Source organism: Haliaeetus albicilla, chromosome 4 (genome assembly GCF_947461875.1).
Source record: "Haliaeetus albicilla chromosome 4, bHalAlb1.1, whole genome shotgun sequence".
Taxonomy (NCBI): Eukaryota; Metazoa; Chordata; class Aves; order Accipitriformes; family Accipitridae; genus Haliaeetus; species Haliaeetus albicilla.
The window spans coordinates 9,101,604-9,123,461 of record NC_091486.1 but is presented as its reverse complement, the minus strand read 5'-3'; the positions used below and the strand labels follow the sequence as shown (position 1 = coordinate 9,123,461).

The 21,858-nt window shown below is 39.4% G+C and overlaps 1 protein-coding gene across 11 annotated transcripts in view; it reads right to left on the bottom strand.

Annotated features, from left to right (window-relative positions):
- The window catches only part of NCKAP5 (NCK associated protein 5), a 392,323-nt gene that overhangs the window by 6,570 nt on the left and 363,895 nt on the right, over positions 1-21,858 (bottom strand). For all 11 annotated transcript variants that reach the window (XM_069780847.1, XM_069780846.1, XM_069780848.1 and 8 more), the window contains one exon: positions 19,727-19,914. In XM_069780847.1, the coding sequence (XP_069636948.1) occupies positions 19,727-19,914 (188 nt within the window). The remainder of the gene's footprint in view (positions 1-19,726; positions 19,915-21,858) is intronic.

Sequence of the window (21,858 nt, the reverse complement as noted above, 5' to 3'; positions counted from 1 at the left end):
TTCATCAGCTAGCCAGGACAGAAGGCAATGGTAGACTCTCTGTGGAATGTGAACAATCTCCAGATCTCATTTAACATCAGGTGGACAGGTAACACTCTGCACTGAAAATAGCTGTACAGTCACAGCCAGGAAACTACAAAGGTGAAAGCTGTAACTGCATGACCTCTGCTGTATTACAGCTGAGCTAAAAATGTGATGTTTGAACTTCTTTCTTTTTAAAGCATAACCTTAAATAATAAGATAAGCCTTGCTCTCCCTTGTATATTGTCAGAAGCTTTCATCTGTTTTCTGGACTGACAGTAAAATAATTTTTGAAATAATGAATCACTTTTCTTTTTTCTACTTGAGCAGAAATCCCATGATTATTTGCTGTAGCAGAAAATGACATTCTCGAAGATACACCATCAGATTTTCAAGATAAACAATAAGTGCCAGTTTCTTTTCTTGGGAAAAAATGCATTGATATGAAGTATTTTTAAGTTCATTAGTCTGTTCAGCAGTTTATAGGAAAGCCATATATATACATAGGTGTGTAACATCCAATTATGGCATTATGGGTAATACAACAATGAGAACAGAACCAAAGCTTGCCTACTGTGTTTAAGAGTGTAACAATCTGCAAATAGATTTTAGTATCACAAGGACAGCATTTCTGATGATCCTGAATTGTAAGTAAATTACCTTAGAGGAAATAAAGCTGATTAGCATGAACTGTGTATGATTCACAACTGCAGATCTGGACAAAGCAGCTATCACTTAACAAATAGGTGACTGAGGAGTTGAGACAATGTTGTCTATACCTTGAATTCTTGCATGGTTTAGGAGATAAAAGATAGTTTAGTGAATTGAGCCTTATGCTTTCAAAAGCATAATTTTCATAAAATGATGAGATGTCTAGGTACATTCAGCACTCTAATGCAAAGAATATTGTCCTCATAATTTACAAAGTATATGATTTTTTTGTTGATACGACAAGACTGTTTGACCTGATTAGGTATCTACCAATCCTCTTTGAATTTTTGCGTAATTTAATAAACCAGAATTTTCAGGTCCCAGTTTCCACGTCAGGTAAATCTAGCTTTTTACCTTCTGCTCAGTTATGAACTGGTTGCCACAAATGTTGTTTTCCCATAGCGCCTGAGAATGGCCGCTGGCTGCATCAACTGTGCATGGACAAAATGTATTTAAAATGGAATAAGAAAATGTAATTCTAAGTGGCAACACCTTGGAAAATGGTCACAATGCAGGTCCTCAGTCAAGTGTGTTGAGGGGATTTATTACAAGGAAAAGCAATTAAACACAAGTACTTTCTCCAGAAGGTAAAGCAGGGCCTCACTCTGTTCACATTGGTAGAATCACCAATTTTGCTTCTCACAGAGGGAATCTACCCAATAAAAGCAATGCTTACTGCCATCAGAGGCTCATCATAAGGCATTAAGGAAGAAATATTCACAGTGAGAAAGGAAGCTGATACTCAGTTTTTGAATGTGATAGACTGAAAATGAACAAGGCATGCATAGGATACACTTTACTTTTCAGGGATCCTCTTAGCTTTACTTGTAGAGGGAGTTAAATAACAAAATTGTTCTGATTTTCTAGTGATGGGAAAAAAATCACAGTGAAAAAAATTCATACTGAAAGATAAGATTGCTGACAAAGTTCTTGAACTCAACAACCATTTGAAGTTCAATACTATTCTTTGACAGAATTATGTTGAGGTTTATGTTGCCAGTGATAACTTACTGAATGGTACTGGAACTATGCAGTCCTAAGTAACTTCACCGTTTCAGTCTTCATCAGACTGTGTTTCACCACACAGCATTTATGTATACAGAGGTTTGTCCTACTGAATGAAAGTTGTCCTTACCTTGATGAAAGTATGGCTGATTGTTTCAATGAAGAAGGGGCTTTATAAAAAAGGGGCTACAACTGTATCCTAGATTAGAGGTTTGGAAGTGGGGTTTTTTTATTTTTTTAAATTGGGATACTTACTCAGAACTGAATCAAGGGGAAAAAAGTATAGTTCAAGAAAGATTTTTTAAATCTAATACAAAATGCGGCTCTTAAAGAGACAGATTCTATCCCACATTTGACCGTAGCAAAAAATTCCTTTCAAACTCAGTAAATGCAGGATCATACTCATACAACATACAATCTCACTGACATTTTCAGTAATCGGGGTCATTTTTTCGGTATGGCTGAACTATTCTCAGACAACTGTTCCTTAGTATTAGCTGTGCTCTTACCTGTCTTCAACTTCCACCTTTGGCTTTTTTCAACAAGACTATTTATTTTGGTAATTACAGAGACACTTATGCTCTCACTCTCTAGTGATGTCTGAGTTCCTGGCCTGTAATGTCTGTATGTCAGTCACCCAGCATACTGAGGGAAAACGGAACTGCACTTCAAGAATGTACTGCAAATGGTAATTGGTAGTGGGTAATGATTTTCCACACTGGTAATTCTCTCTTTTGAGTATGGGACTAGCTTCACTTCAGCTTAGCCTGTGACTATCCAAGGTACATCAGCTGACCTAAAGGCAAAAAGACAGAACCAGCAGGTAGAGAAGGAGCAATGTTATGTGGCAGCATCAAGAGCAAATCAGCAGTATGAAGAAACCATGCAGAAATAATTCTCCCAGCTATGAAAACTGGCTTGTTGTACGCACTAAGAGGGCTATGCTGTCTGCAGGGGAGTTCAAAGAGTATGAATCTCTGCTGGAAGACCTGCAGAGGAAAGAAAGGGAATGTCCCATCTTAGAAGTTTTAAAGATGATTCATAGAGGTCATTTGAACAAAGGAGTGAGCTCCACAGCAAAGTTTTCTCATTTTTAGCCTCTGAGGAGGACAGTTGGGAAGAGACAAACAATCTTTCCAGACCCATTAGTCCACCTCTCTGTGACTGCACATTTAGCTGCTGTGGAGGTAGCCTCCATGTTCACATACACAGTGCCCACGCATCAGAACGACACCTCTTCCAAGCTCTCACCAAGCAGAAATACAGAGGTGATAATTTTCACATTTGGAAGCAGGATTGCCTTTATTCTTAAAAAATTCTGAATTAGCGTGCTTAAACCCCACCCCAGCAAACCAGTTTATTTTAGGAGCCTCAAATTGTCATTTTCCTTTCCACTCCAGTTCTTAATCAACTATCTACATATCCCATTTTTCTTACCTTGAATGAATCTAACAAAAAAACAATGCCCTTTAGGTGTGCCCTCCTCTGTAAGGATGTGGATACCACCTTCCCTAAGGGAGGGCTAGGGGATGCGGCTAGGCAATCGTGCCACATGTGGCATGGGTTAAGTGCTCCTGGAGGCAGCAGAGGAAGAGGCTGTAGCCCAGGTTGCCTTCCCAGTAAACCTGCTGCAGCCTGAACTATGTGCATACTGCTTTCTGACCCTGTGCAATGAGACTACTCAAGTTCCTTTGTAATCAGAGAAAACTGGGACAGGGTAGATGCAAACAATGATGCTGGTTACATGACTGTACTTGCCACCTCTTCAGCTGACATTATGATCTGCACAATTTTCAATAATGATTCAAGCAAAGCATGAATTGCAGAATGGAAACCTATGTTTAAGTTCATCTGCCATCAAATCCTACATAACAGTACAGTTATTTACACGTACTTTCTAAATTTATGCAAACAATTTATCTTTGCTGTAGGGCAGAATATTTTGAGGGACAGAGGCACAACATGCACAAAAATCTGAGCAAGAGTTTCAGATACAAGCTGCAGAACCAAATTAAAGTAGAAGGATAAATCCTCTCTTCCAATTTTTAGTTCATTTCAGTACACCAAGTTGTATCAATAAAGAGCCCATAGTATAAGTCAGCTAGAAAATAAATGCTATGAAGGATGTTCCATTTTATGTCATTTGAATTTGATTAGTGATTAGTCTTGGCGGTTAAACCACATGGGAACAGTAATCAAGGTTTCTCTACTGCGGTTCTGTAGCAACTGGAAAACACTGTTGGCTCATGTCCTATACCATGATGGGATATTAACCTAAAATCTAATTAATCTATGAATGAATTACGGTTCTAGAAACATACTATATTAAAATCAATTTTAAGTGAGTTCCTAACAGAAGATAAGATGAAGAAAAAGCTGTAAAATTACCAGAGGTTGATAAATTCTGTTTACTATGACTGATGATTTTTATGGAGGATAATTTTACAATCCATCAAACTTCTGTCAGTTCAAGAATCATGCTGCCAAACGTATGCAGTAAATTAATTTTTAAATTTACATATTTATTAAAAATCTTATTGAAAACAGCAGGAAGTAAGCCTTGTTTGAATAATAAAATAACTTGTTATTCTACTGGAAAGAAAACAAAAAAAACCAACCAGCCTTCTATTAAGATGATTTTATAGTAAGGCAATAATTATAAACAGCTACATGAATTAGTTAACCAAACAATGTATTAAATAGCCAACCCCAAATTAATCACGAATTAAAAAAAACTGTTGGAAGATAATCAAGTAAGAAATGTAATTTAAAAGCTGAGAAATTCATGGCTGAGTTTCAGATGTGCTTGAGGACATGTTTGTTAACTCAGGCCCATTGGCAGGAGCTCCCAGATTTCCTGTGAAAGCATGGGGAGCTGCAGGTGTCTGCCTGCATGGCTTCCCCACTCAAGGTGCTGAAGAGGAAAGGAGTGTTTGCAATCTTCTTGTGCATGTGGCCACACGAACGTGCCCAGATGTGCTGCTGGCTCAGGAAATCATTCTGTGACCCAAGCCTATGTTTATTCTCACAGGACAGAAGTCCACTGTAAGAAGGTGTTACAGCTGCATCCTGGGTGCCTCCCGCTAAAAGCTGAGCAAGAACCACAGAAACATCAGCTGAACAAGGGAATAAACAGAGACAACAAAGGAGCAAAGACCACAGCACGTGGTAGGATGCGGCATAACCCGTGAGGGGAGTAAGAACTACTTCCCCACCATTTGTACAAGGAAGGATGAAGAAGTGTGCCAAAATGGTGGAACGCACCACAATAGATCTGAGGCAAGTAAGGCACCTCAGAGACCAGCCAAGCAGAGTTCTTGGCTCTGTCTACCTGCAAGGCCTCATTTCAATGTCACCCATCAGTTATGTTACAAAGGTTTTCTGCTTCACCTTCAATGAAGTACTCCATTGCTGTGATTCCTGTGCTGTCCATATCCCACAGACATGCTCCTGGTATCAAAAGAGCACTGGAGCCAGGTGTCATGTCCTCTTTGTGTCCTTCTCTGGTCTCACCTCCACAATTGCTGCATTTTTCTATGACCACTATCACCGCTGGGGCCAGCCATTCCCACTCTTAAAATACCTACTTTGTGTATACAAAATAAGCCATCCTGCCTGCCTCCATCAGAAACAAGACTTGTGCAACGATAACAATTGTGCTTCCTCGCTCAGCCCTCTCACTTGTCTCCTGAGAGGCGGCGGTCAAGGAACAGGCCTTCGCATTTGATTTATGGATTATGGAGTACCTGGTGTATGTTCAAATACTGCCGCATGCCTGGTACCTGAGAGAATCTGTGTCATTTGGGGCGTCTGCCATGGTTACCAGGAGAAAGCACTATGTCTGTGCTCATGGTGACAACTCCGAGAACAGAAACAGGCTATGATTAGATTTAATAATTTAGCCAGTGGACTAAAATATATCTTGATGGAAAAAATATAGATTGTAACTAATCTCATGTTTACCAGACAACTCAAGGATACAGTCCTGGGCTGTGACTCAGTAACCGTGTGGATTAATCGAAAAGGAAATGAGAGAGACAGGGCTACCTGCAGGGAATAGGCAATTCACGTCATAAATGCAGATTGTAGACGATATTCCTTTGCCCAGCTCTAAAGGATGATCAAAAAGAAACATTGCAAATTAAGCAGAATAATGCTGGGCACCAAGACGACCACTGCTGGAGATGCAGATGGAAGTTCCTACAGGCAGGAGATTTATGAAGTTTATGAAGTTCAGCTTGCCTCCTCACAACATTAAAGCAGTGATATACTTTTTGATTAATACACATATAATTTGGCTGTGATCCAAGGGGAATTTTAGTTAATTTATGGGTTTAGATTTGTTTGCTTCATCTTTTTGACCCAAGTACATCTGTTTCTGGTCATGAGAACCTGTATCCTACTTTGTGGTTCAGCCAGGCATACAAAAGGTCTCTCACTTGGATCTGCTAAGAAACATTAGCGGTTGCAAACCCTCTGTGAGGGGCACAGCCTCGAAACAGAGAGGAGTCAAGGACAAGTGTGCTGGACAGACCTTTGCCTTTCCACCTTTGCCTTCCCTGGATACCAGCAAGGTTCAGATTAAGCAGCTAACAGGATCTAAAAGGCTGGTAAACATTTGGGCTGAGTCCACCTGGGCTGTAAAAGGCCCCTCTTAGAATGTGAGGTGTTATTTTGACAAGGCTTTGGAGGCTTTTCCAGAGAAAGGAAGCCCAGTGAAAATATATATTGGAAATCCCAGTTCTGTGGGGTCTGACCCTCCTATCTGGCTGTGAGAAAATCTTTGTTGGGAATGATCAAAGAAGGAATTTGGTGTGAGGAACCAGGACAGGCTCCTGTTCCCACAGTGGGCTTCCTGCAGTGACAGAATAATGTAATATTTTTTGTATTGATTTTTGCTACAATTTGCGTATAAATAAAGAAACGTGTACGTGAAGTGATAGCCAGCTGCATGAATGGATTTGTTGGACAAATGCTTTAGAAGATTTATTGACCTTAGCAATACAGAAGTGTTACTGCAGTATTAATGCTGCAAACTGTTGTGAGATACTGGCAATATAGAATATGTTCCTACACCTAAAATAAAGATTATAATATTGTTAATATAATAGGCCACTAGGAGGACTAAAATACAACTGGAGTTCATGCAGACACACTGTAGAGCTAAAATGCACTCATTTTTTGAATGACCAAAGACGATACAACAGGAAATTTGGATAAAAATACAGAATAAAGCAGTTCCCAGGCCCTACTAGCGAATGAATAATTTGAAAAGTGTTGCTGAAAATGAACACGCATTTGATATTTATTGGTATACAAAAAAAAAAATCTTTAAAGTGTTGATTTCTTTGATATTTTAGATGATTCAGGATTCAAATACTTGTAGGAATGGAATAAAAATTTCTTCCATGCGCAGATGCTCTTAGGAGCCCTGCATGGACAGCAGGACTGCTGAAGGCGGTGTAGTTCTGCTCATGCAAAACTCTGCAGGATCAGGGTGTGAATTCGCTTCTGACATTCTGAAAATTCCTCAGCAGAGGGGCGATGTGTTTGTGGTTAGCCCTTGTAATGCAAGATCCCATCTTGAGTAAGAATGCTTGATGAGAATATTAAGTGATAATGATTATTTGCTTAGCACTGCTATGGGGCCTTCAAAGCCCTCAAAGCAGCCTGCTAACAGTACTGGATTAAATTCCAAATGCAGCTGGAAGGTATTATTTTATTCTTTATTTAAAAATGGGGAATTTAATAGCAAGGGAGTTTTAGCAATTTGGACAGTCAGCCAGAACATCACCCTGATCTCCACAGTCCTGCACTCTTAACTGCTAAGCTTGTTGTCACTGTTTGAGTATTTCTTTCTTTGCAGGCAAAAAATTCTCCATGGGAAGACAGAGGCCTGTATCGTTCTCACTAGAGAGCATCTGAAATGCTCTTCAACATACAAGACCTGGCATTTTATCCAGTGTATGTGGCAGTTAATCAAATGTTTTGCACTGACTTCAGTAGACTTTGGATCAGACTCTTGATGCATTAGAGAGATAAATTATTTAACTTACTGAGTTCCCCTAGAAACAAAATATTGAGCTGCAAACAAAGCTAACAAACACCAAATGGGATACCATCTGCTGCAATGAACAGAACATGACCAGTTTCCCCCATGCTTGAGATTCTTCCAAAATACAATCTGAAATAGGTTTGTTAAACTCCCAACTGTCTCACAAAATTGGCTTAGCACAGGTTAGCAAATGCTAATGCCACCAGCAACAGCAAGCCAGACTCTGATATATCAATTGGAACTGTCTACGATTTTATTTCTGTTGGACTGCCCTGTGTAAAAGCTCAGGAGTTTTCTGCTATCCAGAGCCTATGGAGCCTATGGAGATGTTTCTGTTCACACCCTGTGTCCTAGCACCTGTGGACACCAGGTAGTTTCTGTCCCTGAGTAAATATGAATGGCAATTACCTATATAATGATGTTTTCATAAATCTGGGTTCTTCTATCCTTTGACATCCAGACGCCATGCCTTACAACCTTCTGGAAGAACAGGATATGGAGGCAAAAGAAGCTCTATCTCCCACAGGAATGGAAGGAGATGCCTGAAATCCCAAGTCCAGAGCATTCCCTACTTGGTATCGGAGTTTTTTTGGCTGTGGTGGAGAGCATGTGGGTTCCCACTTTCACAGGGACAGAAAGACACTGCTGAGCTAAATGGAATGCATGTGACAGTAGTGGGTGCCATCAATATTAGCCCCCTTTCCACTTAGAAAACATACAAATTGAGCAACCAAGTAGTTTTTGTGTAACGTGAGGAAAAAAACCCAAGTGTATTTGCCTTATGGAACAAGACAAGAAGATAAATGTCTTCATACCTCGATTTCCTACATAGCCAGACATTTCATCTTCTAGTATAACTGCTATAAGTGATGAAACTACCATGAACAAACAGCACCTCCAAAGACTATTCAGTCTTTAGCAGTTAAGCAGAAAAGCTACAGCTCTCCACATTGTGCAGCTCTTTTAGATGGTGACTGCTGTTTTTTGGCTTGCTCTGCTGTCTCTGTTTTCACCACTGTGCTGCTAATGATGTCATAATACAGAATCCATGTTTTTACAATGGATTTTATTTATAGAAATGCTGTATTATAAATGTTGAACTCTCTGGTACCCTGGCTTATTATAGTGGTTCTCAGAAGCATGAAAAGAAAGGATGGTGTTCCAATAATAGTAATAATAAAAATATTCTGTAAAATGATACAGATGAAAGTTTTAGCACTTTCTGTTTTCTCATACACTAATGTTATGGAAAATGCAGTAAGAAATGGGTTTAAAAATATGAAGAGTTTCATTATGATATGATCTTAACTGTAACATTGTAGCACCAGATTAAAAAATACACAGTATTTGGCCTTCCTTTTAACTCAGGGGAAAATGTCTGCTGATGTTCCATGACATTGCCCACAGAGCCAATGTACAGAAGTAGGATGATACAGATTGAAATTCTGCCAGATAGAGGGAGAATATCTAAACCAATTTTCGAGCACGTATATAAACACCATGATTTTCACAGGATCCAAATACGTGAATCTGTCAGAGACATGAGCAAAAGCTCCAGATTTCTAGCACCTTTGAAAACTGGGCAGCTGAAGTGTCTAAATATGAATTTAGGCATAGCCATTAGGAAATGAAGCTTGAAAAACTGGCCCATATTTTTACTGATTAGGGGCCACAAATGACTCTCCAGTTAGGCTATGCAGGGCAAAATAATTCTTGCAACAGTGTTCAGGAAGTGTGTGCTGGCTGCTTAGCTAATTCTGTTCCTCAGTTTCAGGCATTGTCTGAAAAGCTCTTACATTCCAAATCTGCTTTGCATCTTAGTACACGTGTTACCAATGTTTCCCAATCTGGTAACTTTTCTGCAGATACAGTGTCTTGGTGCAGCTCAGGCACTCCTGTTGTAAGAAGTATCATAGACTATTACTGCATGATTAACATTTTTATTTTATAATCCTCAGCAATATAATATATTCATATTTAATTTCTTCATTCCCACCCACTTCTACTTTACTCTTCATCCATCCACATCCATCTGAGGTCTTGTTTTACGGTATGCTTTACAGAGCGTACAATAACCCATAGGATATGTGCATATGTAATAGGATGTCAGAAAAATCACTTTTAAACGTTTGACTGGCAATTATTCAGATAATTCTTCAAATAATCACTTGGGGTTGTATTTGCTGAGAATAACACTAGAGTAGTTAAGGCAAGTTCTTAAGGCTACAGCTTTTTATAGTATGTAAAAGTTTTATTGGCCTCTACTAAGGATCGGGCAAAGAATGGAGCAATCCAGAGAGGGCGGCACTAATGGGAGTGGAGCTATAGGGATGTGTCTCAGTTGTTGATGGATTGATGGGCAGTTGAGGTTGGGGGGACTCTGACATGTGCTATGAAAACCTGTATCATTCTTCTTAGCCTTTGTGAAAGATAATTAGACATTTAAATTACACAGGTATATCTTACAAACTTCCCTGTGTCACTTATTGCTAATCAGTTTGCTAAATCCCATGTTTTTTTCTCCTATCAAATACAAATATTGTTTTCCATTAAAATAATATGGATGCTGCACAAGGCCTGGAATTCATGTACCAGGGCCTAAAAATACAGTAAGAAATAAAATATTTCACTTTGGGACTTGCTATGAAGTAGAGTGTTCAAGTTTGCAAAAAATATTTAACCAATATTTTTCTTAAGGATTTAGACAATCTATGTGTCATATTGCACAAAATCCAGCATAACTTCTCATTTAAATAAAAGGTAAATCACTTTGAGGAGATGAAAACAGCTTGTGGAACAAACTCTAAACACCTGCAACTTATTTCAATATGATTTTTGCCGATATTTGACATAAAATTTACCTTTGTTTCAAAGAGTATGTTGATTAGGATATTATTGTCTGTGTACATATGAAAAGGAAAAGCATCCTCTTAAAAAAAGAAATACTCGGCGAACATATTTTCAGCATACTGCTACAGTTCCTGCTACCATCAGCTGTGTAACCTACTCCTCATGTATTCTGCTCAGAATGGAACTTTCATACTAAAAGATCAGTCATCTCCCACCCTTCCCTGCATGATGTTTGAGTGCTTTATGCAAAACATATCACTGTTATAGATGGGGAAGGCAAGTTTCAGCTGGAAAAACAATTCACAAAAATATTACAGCATTATTCATCTCATTTAACTCTGCTAATCAGATGGTCCTCTTGGAGACAAAATATCTTCCAGCTTCAGAAAACAAACAGCTCGCTGAATACCTCTCTGCCCTACTGCTCTTATCTTGATTGAGTCAATCCAATGTTTATTGTATCCAATTTATTTTTTAGCTTTTTCTTTTATTACTAATATAATTTCTACCATTACAACAATTACACTATCTCACAAGCTTACTAATATTTATCATTTGTTGCTGTTAATGTGCCATGAATTCCATTTTGGCCTACAGTAGTATTATAATATTCCAATTCAACACAGAGAGAAATGAAACCTAAAGCTTTATTTCCAAAGATGGAGGACTGAAGAGTGTCTGGTTACAAATGGCAGAAACATTAGTGCACTCTGGGCCATGCTGCAAATCACAGCAGCTCCATCTGTCAGACCTCTGAAAAACAGCTCAGAACGTTTTCCACTCAGGGAAATCACTACCAAATGATACTTTTATTCAATATGTACTTTTGGTTCTTATTAGACTAAAGGATCTACCTACTTACACCTTATGTAATCTTCAGTTATACAGGCAAATAGACATTATAGTGCTCAGGGTGTATCTGCAAAGCACGGTGCAGTGTGATGTGAAGGTATCGGTGAGCGAGCTGGGTGGGCTGGGAGCAACCCCGCTTATTTCAGCTACTCAGCTCTGCTGCGAAATGGCCTGGAGTAACCGGGCCATAAGGAGCTGCGCTAACTCCGTGCCCAGGCAGGCTCACTGTAAATTAGCTCTGTACAGCTCTGCGTTGCTCTGAGCATTTGTACACGAGCAGTTTTGGACCGCTCCTCCAGGGACTCCAGCAAACGAGCTGCAGGACTTTTTGTGACATCTGGGCCAGTGTGTAATGTGGTTATGCAGCTCCTACGTGCTGAAAAGACAAGGTTCTCTCTGTAATCTGAAATTACTTGCTGAGGTGGTGGGATATGAGGTTTCTGCTCCAGTGACCAAGTTTTTCCACTCAAAAAGGGCAAAGTTCTTCCCTCCTTGCAGTGCTAATGCTGAAGGGGTTATGTTCAGTAAGCACAACACTCCAGCTGTGGCCACAGGACAGCTCAGTGTGTTGCCTTCAATCAGACAAGCCCACACATCTGCATCTGGCACTCGACAAACCACACAGGCACACTTCACTCGGTGCTGTGAGTTACTTGGGGATTTAGCGTTACATGACACTGTGCCATAGGCACTAGAACTGCACCTACATGCCAGTGATGCTTCAAGTCCTTAACTTTCCTCCCGTAGCTACAGCTTTTCACTTCCTCCGCGTCTTCTCTGAAACTCACATCCAAACTATTCTCCTGCTAGCCTTGCACACCATGTGTTTTAAATGCCACACAGCCTGCTGTACTATGCTAAAGACTTTCTGTCCCTCACCAATATCCAAATACTCTTTTAAGACTCTGTGCTAAAAGATATTTGAGTTAAAATGTCGCCACCTACCCATCCCCATAAATACACTAACCAAACATAAAATAAGAGAGAACTTTTACACCAGCTGGAGGGCTAGTCAGAATGGGATTTGGTGGCACAGTACTAAAACCACTGAGTCCATTAGTGCTAGAAGCAGAACTCTATCAGCAGATAACAGCTTCCATTTTTTTTTAGGGTATGTTTTTCCTAAAAATATCCCTTGCATACCATTAAAAAAGTTATTTTCTCTGACGGACTCTGCTTTCCAAATGTCGTTTTGCCTTGCCAAAGCCTTTTAAAAACTTAAAAAAGTTATGGAGAATGTTATCATCCTCCTTGCTGAGCCACTCTCGACTGCATGATTTTTTACTAAAACTCTCAGCAGTGTAAGAAGCCTCAGTTGTTTCACCTAGAAGGCACAGGGAGAGAAATGAGTGTCTGTATAACTGCAGCTTTTTATTGTTGCCAAGCTAGTTCCTCAGGCTAACTGTAAGAATGTTCTTCCACACTACACAACATTTCTTTTAAGTGATACACGTCAAGTGAGACTTTGGTCCCAGGAGACTGCCTAGCAGTCTTCAAATTGCTTGTTTTGCTGTCTCTTCACTTTACTTTTTGGAGGCAACTTTGATGGCAAGATACTAGAAACAATAAGACTTGATTAGGAATATAAGGCTCGGTAGCAGATCTCGGAATGTGAACTTGCCCTATGGAGGGGAAAAAAACATGCAGAGACGTGGGATTTGTTGATGTCTGGAGACATCCTAGCCTATTTCTAATCTCACATTTCCCCACATGAGTTGACTCAGACTTGAGGCTAGAAAAAATATTTTTAATTCTGTACTACTCCCATGGGTGGTATGGTAAAATCTGTTTTCTTATCAGATCATGCTCCTGTGGTTTTTGTCACTTACGTTGTCAAATACTCCTACAAAATTCCCCTGACAATAGATCTTACATCAACTTGGGTAATTACTCAGACAGTCTTCGCTTTGACGGAACAAGTATTGCATCATTCATCTGAGAATCAAAAACCTTTGATTAAATAGAAAGGAGGTCTCGCAGCCCCAAGCCTGTCAGTGGGTAAATTCTATTGAGACAATTTTGACAAACGGAAACGTGTAGCTTAAAGACCCCCCTACACACCACGGTTGGGGAATGGGGTGGGGGCTGTGCTGCGGAGAGCGGCTATTTCAGTAGTGCAGTCTGTGCCCAGTAAGGCCTCGTGCAAGTGCTCTCAGTGACCTCCCCGCGGTGGCCACAGACAGACGCGACCTTGCCCGGCAGCACCAGCTCTGGAGGCAGGGGTCAGGGCAGCTCGGAGCAAGCACGCACGAGGCCAGTGAGCTCCGGGGTAGCCTACCCCCAGCTGGGCCACTTCAGGGCTGCCATGACTGGACTGCACTCCGACCTGAGTGGGTACGTCTGCGTGGCTTTACGCCACTGTGAGACTTCTGGCTTGGGTCCTAGCCAATTTGAGCTTGGTGCTCCGAACGCGCTCCCTTTCATTGGGTGAGGTAGTTCGCTCTGCCTGCAAAACAGGGGTTCTGAGTCCTAGATGGACATAGGAGTCTGCTGGGTAGTTTACTCTCCCTTTGTAACACTGCTCTTTATAAAACTGTTGCTGGATCTTCTATACACACCCTGTCCCAACATGACGTGAGCTTTGAAGGTCTAATACAAAAGCATAAATACAGCAAATGTTATTTTTCAGTTTTTGTGACACGGAGGATGAAAGGATATCTGATCCTGCCTGAATTAGAACATCTGGTTCTAGGCTGGCATCACCTAATGTCTACATTAAGAGACCACCTCCCTAAACACATACAATGATTTCATATACTACTTCCTTACAGGAAAGAAAAGCATTGATCTTAAAACACAAGAGACAGGTGAATGAGTCTGCAGACTTATTCCCCGTCTTGAAATTGTACAATAGCAGTATCTTCCTTAATATCTTAGGTTCATCAGGGCTAGGAATGGAAATATAATATTCCCTCCTCACCTCATCATCTTCCTCTCTCTTAACCTTGGCAAGGAAAATAGCAAAGACGAGGTGAGGTTTCTGTGCTTGATACACAGTAAACTGAATTATACAATCACTACACAGAAATCCATAGTCCACTAATTCCTGGATTTGATCCAGCCAATCTAGATACTTTCTCTTATTGACAAGGGACCCCTTCTATCTTCTATTACTTTCTAGTATAAAAATTTGTACGAGTTGCTTCAAATTACATATTTGCAGTAACACACATATTGTACAAAACAAGCTAAGACCTAGGTCATCTAGAGCATTTCCTGTTTTCTTACTGGTTGTGACATGAGATCGGTATTGCTGTCCCCAATGTACTGACAGTGAAACTGAGATCCTGAGACCAAGCAACTAGCCAAATATCACCCAGTGCTGCCCCAGCTGCAGGACTCTTGTTATTATGAAAGTATAAGCAAGGTAATTATTTAGTGCTCACCTGAGGGTGCACTGAGATGCAGTTTCACTCTCTAAAATACAAAGGGTAGCTACAATAGCTGCTTTTTACTAGTTCCCCACAGAGGCAAGCTTGGGTCAATGTTCATCTTGCTAACTTTGGGTTGAAAGTTTGGTACTCAGTATAAGCAAGCTGCATAGGCTCCCTTTCTCTGGTCAAGGCAAGGAAGCAAGTAGTTCCATGGGTCAATACCTCTTTCCCACTTGAAACTCTTAGAATGCAGCTCTTCCCAACTGCTTATTGGACCCAAATCATTATCTTAGGCTTTTTCACATGTAATAAGCAGAATCCCTCCCTAAGCATATCTGATAATGTGCAAAAAGTGAGTTCTCTGTGAAAGCACAGTGCACACGGTCTCCCTGGAACTACTTCAGACATTTAAATATGGAGAGTCTCTTTTAAGAGGGGCTCCATTTAAGAGCCTAAGAATTTCTCTCTTTCAGAGAGGATAAGGCACCTTCAGAAAGTGACTCAGAGAACCCAAATCAGGCACATAGACTTTGCTGGCACATTCTTCAACAGCTGTCTAAATAGGTGAGCAGTGCAAAGTGCTCTGTGTTCTGCCAATTCATGCCCTAGCTTAAGACTTACTGATCTCTCTAGGAGACAAGATGCAAGCAGAAGCAGCTCATGCCTTTCTTTTTTTCCCCCTTACTCTTGTTTAGTGTAGCCTGCAGAGGTGTCTAGGCTGCTTTAACTATTGCTGTAATTCAGGAGTGCTGGAACATCCTGTATAGTACCAGCTTAATGCTCTGGGGTCCTTGAGGATGGTTAAGTGTTCTACAATTACCAAACTTTCTTATTCTTGTTTCTAGTCCTTTTGTGGATATTCCCCTCTGTTAATACAATGCATTAGAAGGCTTGTGAGCACAATGAGTCAATCATATAGCATTAACTTCCGATCAGCTTACTCAGCTGTAAAAAACCTTGAGTTTATCTGGGAATGCCTCCATGTCAGTCCCATTTGTAAGTGCAGCCAAATTTTTCCTTTTCCTGTAGTTGCCAGCAAGCTCTAATACCTACTTGAATTGCAAGACATGGTGATTTGAGCATTTGATCTCCTTCATGAATCACCTGTACAACACATACAAACTCTGCCGTGTTGAATAAGGCCGTAACTTCACATTGCACATACAAGCCTCTTTTGTTAAATGAGGCCCCTAGTTAAACTGCTGATGTAGTTAACATTTTAACTGTGCCAGAAATGTCAGATTTCTCAGGTATATCATCACAACTGAGGGAAAACAGGAAGATTTAGAAGCTTGTGATGGGTACCAACCCCTTCCATACAGGATGTTTTCTTTAAAGTGCTCAAGTCATGCCTTGAAATACAAGCAAGCCTTGATGCTGACTCAAATTGAGTAATATATAGGGACAAAAGAAAACAAGAAGGGCTGTATTACAGAAAAAAAGTATGTGATGGTTGATTAAGGATAGAGAGGAAAACATATTTTTTATGATGCTTTGGGATCATAAGGAAGATTGAGTAATAAAATCTTTGATCAATTCAGTTACTTCTCCAAGGGAACACAGAAGACAGTAAACTTGTGTTGGTTCTCGTCTGATCATAAGTTAATAAACAATGGGCCTTGTTGATGGAAATTTATCTTGTTTTCTGAATTCTTATAAGAAAAAATAAATCCCTGAGCTTTTAAAGTCTAAGCAGTAAATTAATTGAAAAGTGAAATAATTTCTTCATTGCACAAATATGGTAGCAATCATGACGTCAGCAAACTGCTCAAGGTGTTACCAGTGACTGCTACAAGGAAGAGGAACGGCTGTTTAATGCAGGCCTCACTGAAGTTTCACTGAATAGGTGTCTCCCATGGGCTGACTGCAGTGAGCTTTGGATCAGGTGCTGCATATGTTTTATTAAATCAGAAAGTTACTGTTCAATTAAAATTAATTAATTTGATACATATAAAAATTATTGTTTCTTGTTTTGAAAATCCCACGAGGAAACTACACCATGGCTGTTAATTTAAGTGAAAGTTTTATGTCCATGATTCAATGCATCTTACCCCTTTCTTTGAAATTGTGATTTGTTTTTCTTGTCCAAAATTCTGCAGTGTACAAAAGGATGACATTATTTCAGAATATGTTTCTGAGGTCAAAACAAATGTAACATAAAATTGGTCTTAGTGCCAAGAGAATTTAAGCAGGATGCTGTTTAAGACGTGGCAGATAAGAAACCAGAACAATAAGTATTTCTCCTTTCAACATGTAAAAGCCTTTTTTGATTCCTCAAACTGTCCATTCAGTGTTCCTTTATCATAGTAATTGCCCATTGTTTGTTTCCCTTCTGAAACTCCTGTGCAATACTTTTTTGCTGATAAAACTTGTGTATGTACTTTGGGGGTAATGCTGGTGAATATGTTCGGTGAGAAGGAGACAATTCAAATGACAGTAAGTCTGGGTTAACAGAGCTTCCTGCCAGAACGCCTCATTAGAGCTCCCAGTCTGAAGTCACTATCGTACTGGTGCTGTACAGGCCAATTTAATTGGGCTGAGGGACTGATACAGCACACTGCTCTTTCGACAAGCAGTGTAAACTCATTCTGCCCATCACGACACTTGGTCGTTTTTTTTTAAAAGGCTTCACACACACCATTTGGGAATGAAATTCAAAGCACGTAGCATTTCCTTTTCCAAAATGCCAAATATTCTGCATGAAAGCTGCATTCCCCCCCCTTCCCCCCAATTTATCTTGGTTTTTTTTTAGAGTTGTTGCCCACAAGTGCCTCAGTTTCTGGTGTCCTCCTTTTTTTGTGGGTAATGTTCCAGATCACACACTTCTAATTTAAACAAGACTGTGGATCTTCTTGGGTTGGACAAATCACAGCTCAGAAAAATTTGCCATGCTGGTTCAAACAAGGAGTTCAGGGCAACCTGCTTTTCATGGTTACTGCTTCTCATTTGTCATTCTGAAAAGTTTAATACTAATAGGGAAATCTCTAGCGCTTTATTGAGCTTTCACTGTTCACCGAGAGGCAATGCTGTTTTGAGAGCTATTTCAGATCCTCAAAAAGTGATCTCAAAAGCCCCCCAAAATAATGCATGAAAAATGCTAGTGCTGAGTTGTACCTGTTGCCTTCTAGTTTAATGATGGATTTTTACAAGGATCCTAAGGCTATTTCAATGAGTTTTGTTTAAGTTTTGGTGCTGATTGGGCACATTGCAGAGATGTCATATACAAGAAATGCACGAGAAGAATGAATTAAAAGTAGATGCAACTCTGAGCCGCTTTTCTATAGTAGAACCAAATCTAATTGCTCTGTTAATAGCAAAAGACCTTGGCCTTCAGAAGGCAGAACTGATTTTCATATATTTTCATATAGATACATACACACATACATACATATATAATTAATCTCATCTGCATAATTAAGCTATGAATTTCTAGATGTTCAAGATGAGGGATTAAGTGGATGCTCAAATTATTTTCCTTCATGTATCCTTTTCAATACTCCTCTGCTACTTTTTTTTCCTTTTCTTCTTCCCAACTATGAAGCCAGATACTTTAAAATTGTTCTTTCTAATACAACCCAAATATATTCAAATTGAATCATATTCTGGGTACTAGTGAAATTTGTTCGATTGGGAAACAAGGCAGATACATTTCAGGATTTTTCTTTTGAAGTTTGTGAGTCAATTTAATATTCAATTAAGCGGGGCTTTCATGCCAGCAGAGTTGAAATAAACAGGGCCATTGCCAGTTTGTTCCACATGTTCCTTCTGCACATTTGGCCCAGATTCCTGAAAGCTGTAAGACTCTAACTTTGGTTAGAGTTAATCACCTCTAAAGTTACAATGCACAGTGCTTTTCTGAAGCTGAATACTGGGGTCTGAGAAGAGAGAAAAATTCTTTTTCACTTATGAACTACACCAGTATGCTACAAAACAGCAGCTCATTCATTATTTTCTGCTACCGCCTTTGTTTATACTGTAACATACCCCAAAAGTGCTGAGCGCTACACACAGAAACAAAAGAGCTTGTATTTAAAAAGAAGAGTTGGGGAAGTGAATGAACATGGAGGCAAAATGATTACAGTGGATCATGGCTGGGTGGCTCTATTTTCAAACAAATAGGCTTGTTAGAGCAAAGGAGAGAAAAAGTGAGAAAGCAGTGTGAGGATGAGAGGAGAAGGCATGACAAAAGAGGAGGAAAAGAGCAGGTTAAGATGTTGCTTTTCAGGATTGTTGAGACTGCATGATGTCAGGTTCAATGTTTTTAGAGACAGAAATAGCAAGTGGATTCACATGAAATAAGCGGAGAAAACAAATTTGTTTCAGTTTAGCGTCAAGATCCACCAATCAGATCAGGGCTGATCTTCATCAAAATAATGTTTAAAACCCTCAGATCAGGAGTTCCAGAGCTAACACTAAGAGTTATTTCAAAAGAGACCAGAAGATAGCTGACTTCCATAGCATAGTTCCATTTGAATTTTCAGGAATACTGCTTCAGAGGTTTAAGTCACTTACTACATGTTGTGCTATACTTATCTAACTATATGTGAAGGAGCAGACTTAAAAGATAAATTCTGTGTTTTCTTGCTAGCCTTAAATTTCAGCTCCTCTCTAATGGTAGGGTGCTAGTGCTAGCCTGACTCTGCTTGTCAATTTTGGAAGTCTAATTCTATGACAGGTGAGCATCAGAATGTAACATTCTGTTCTAAAAATATTTAGATCTTTACACTTCTGCAGGTCATGCTGTTTTCTTCAAGTCTGCCTGGTTTTTGTAATCAATCAACACACTGAAGAAAAAACGAGGCAAATAAAAATAATCATGAAGAAAATGAGAAGTAATATAAAAATCACAGTAACTCACACTTGGGCTCTCCTTGCCCATGCTGTCTTTGCTGGAAGCTCCACTCAGCTGCTCAATTAAACTGTAATGTGTTAATTGTTCAGGTCCATCCTCTCCAAAATGGCCATAGAGACTGTGTTGGTATAAATCCAAGATTGACATCGGGTTCCCCAGAAATGACTTTCTCTGATTTTGTTTTTCCTGCTCAGCTGTAAGACATGTTAAAAATAATATCGTTATGGCATATTTAATTGATGAAAAGAAGTCTACATGCATTGTAATGTAATCTTACAATTTTAAAATATATTTCGAATGTTTTAAGGTATCTGGAATTCAATGTAGTAAAAGCATTAACATACTAGCTCCTAACTCCCCAATCAATGCATATACAGGGGACTGTTCATACTTAATATTCAAGGTGAAGGAGATGGTATGAGACAGCCAGAATTAGAATCATAGAATCATAGAATCATTTAGGTTGGAAAAGACCTTCAAGATCATCGAGTCCAACCATCATCCATGCCCAATAAACCATGTTCTGGAGTACCTTGTCTACTTGCTTTTTGAATACCTCCAGGGATGGTGACTCAACCACTTCCCTGGGCAGCCTATTCCAATGTCTGACAACCCTCTCAGTAAAGAAATTTTTCCTAATATCTAACCTAAATCTCCCTTGCCTCAACTTGAGGCCATTTCCTCTTATCCCATCACCAGACACCTGACAGAAGAGACCAGCACCCACCTCACTACAACCCCCCTTCAGGCAGTTGTAGAGAGTGGTAAGGTCTCCCCTTAGCCTCCTTTTCTCCAGAAATTAATTTCCTTTCTTTTTTAATTATAGATGAGACGGATAATTTGGGGGGGATTGTCCTACTTATTTATTTCCTCTAAGTTTTTGTTCTTCTCTCTTAATAGCCTTACATGGCAGATGTGCTAAGTTCCTTTAGCAAGTCTTTCAGTTTGACTATATTCGATAATTCTTTCCTTTTCACTACATTTTTAGCTGATGAGTACAACAGTATAAAAAACACACTATTAAGTAAGAAACAGGTCCTACCCATTTGTTCAGGATCCTACTGTAACACAAGAACATTAGGAATAAAACCTCAGTTTCCAAAGTCCAAGGCTGAAAACTCACTCAGAATATCAAAATAAAACCAAAGAAATTTTCTGCAGCTTCATGAAAATGCACAGGAGATGGAGGCTTATATGATCATTAGCTTCTTTCCTCACACATCTTGTTACACAAACTTCAACTCTACCTTATAACCTATAGCATTAGAAGAGCCTCTGCCTCCAGTGCTTCCAACAGAATCGCATCAGGATAAAAACTTCATGAAATTGGAATCAAAACATTTTCATGGTTGAAATGGAAGAACCTGGAATATTTGGCTTATTCCCTGCTATTCTACTGACCTTCTCTGTAACATTAGGCAATGTACTGGGAGTCTCGTCAAAAGCCCACTAAATCAATGAGGGTCTTATCATTGACTTTTAATAGCCTTTGCATTGGGCACTCAGTCTCAGTCTTTCTGTTCTCTGCTCATAAATGGAAAACGAAAATCACTCCAACATTGTAATTGTGCAACCAGCGGGAGTTCATTAATGTTTTGGGGACTCATCTAATAAATATAATTATCTATACATATAAAAATAAACTTTATGAATTGGTTTGCTGCAGCCCCTGCCTCAGCCTCTTGTGGATGTTTTGAGGTTGTATCACTTGTGTGCATAAAGAAGCTACAATCTTTGAACGCAGAATGGAATAAAGTACTGTTATTAATACAATGCGAGAACTGCATTTATAGAGCACAGAACAGAAATCCTGACCGTAAGGAATGACCACAGCAGAAATACTTTCGCAATAATGCTTTTTAATTTTCTTTTTTATTTGTCTCAATCACAATTATGAATTTTAGTTCTGTTAGTAGCCCAAAAGTTAGGCATATACAGAAAATTAATGATTTGCTATGCAAAATGGTGACTTCAAGTCATGCTTAGGTATCACTAAACTTGGAACCTGCTGCCATTTAATGCAACTGCTTGCACACGATAAAATCCTTTTTTTTTGCAAATTGTGATCAATACAGAAGAAAATGCTTATCTACCTCTTCAACAAAACACATCTTTTTTGCATTAGAACATGGTTTGTA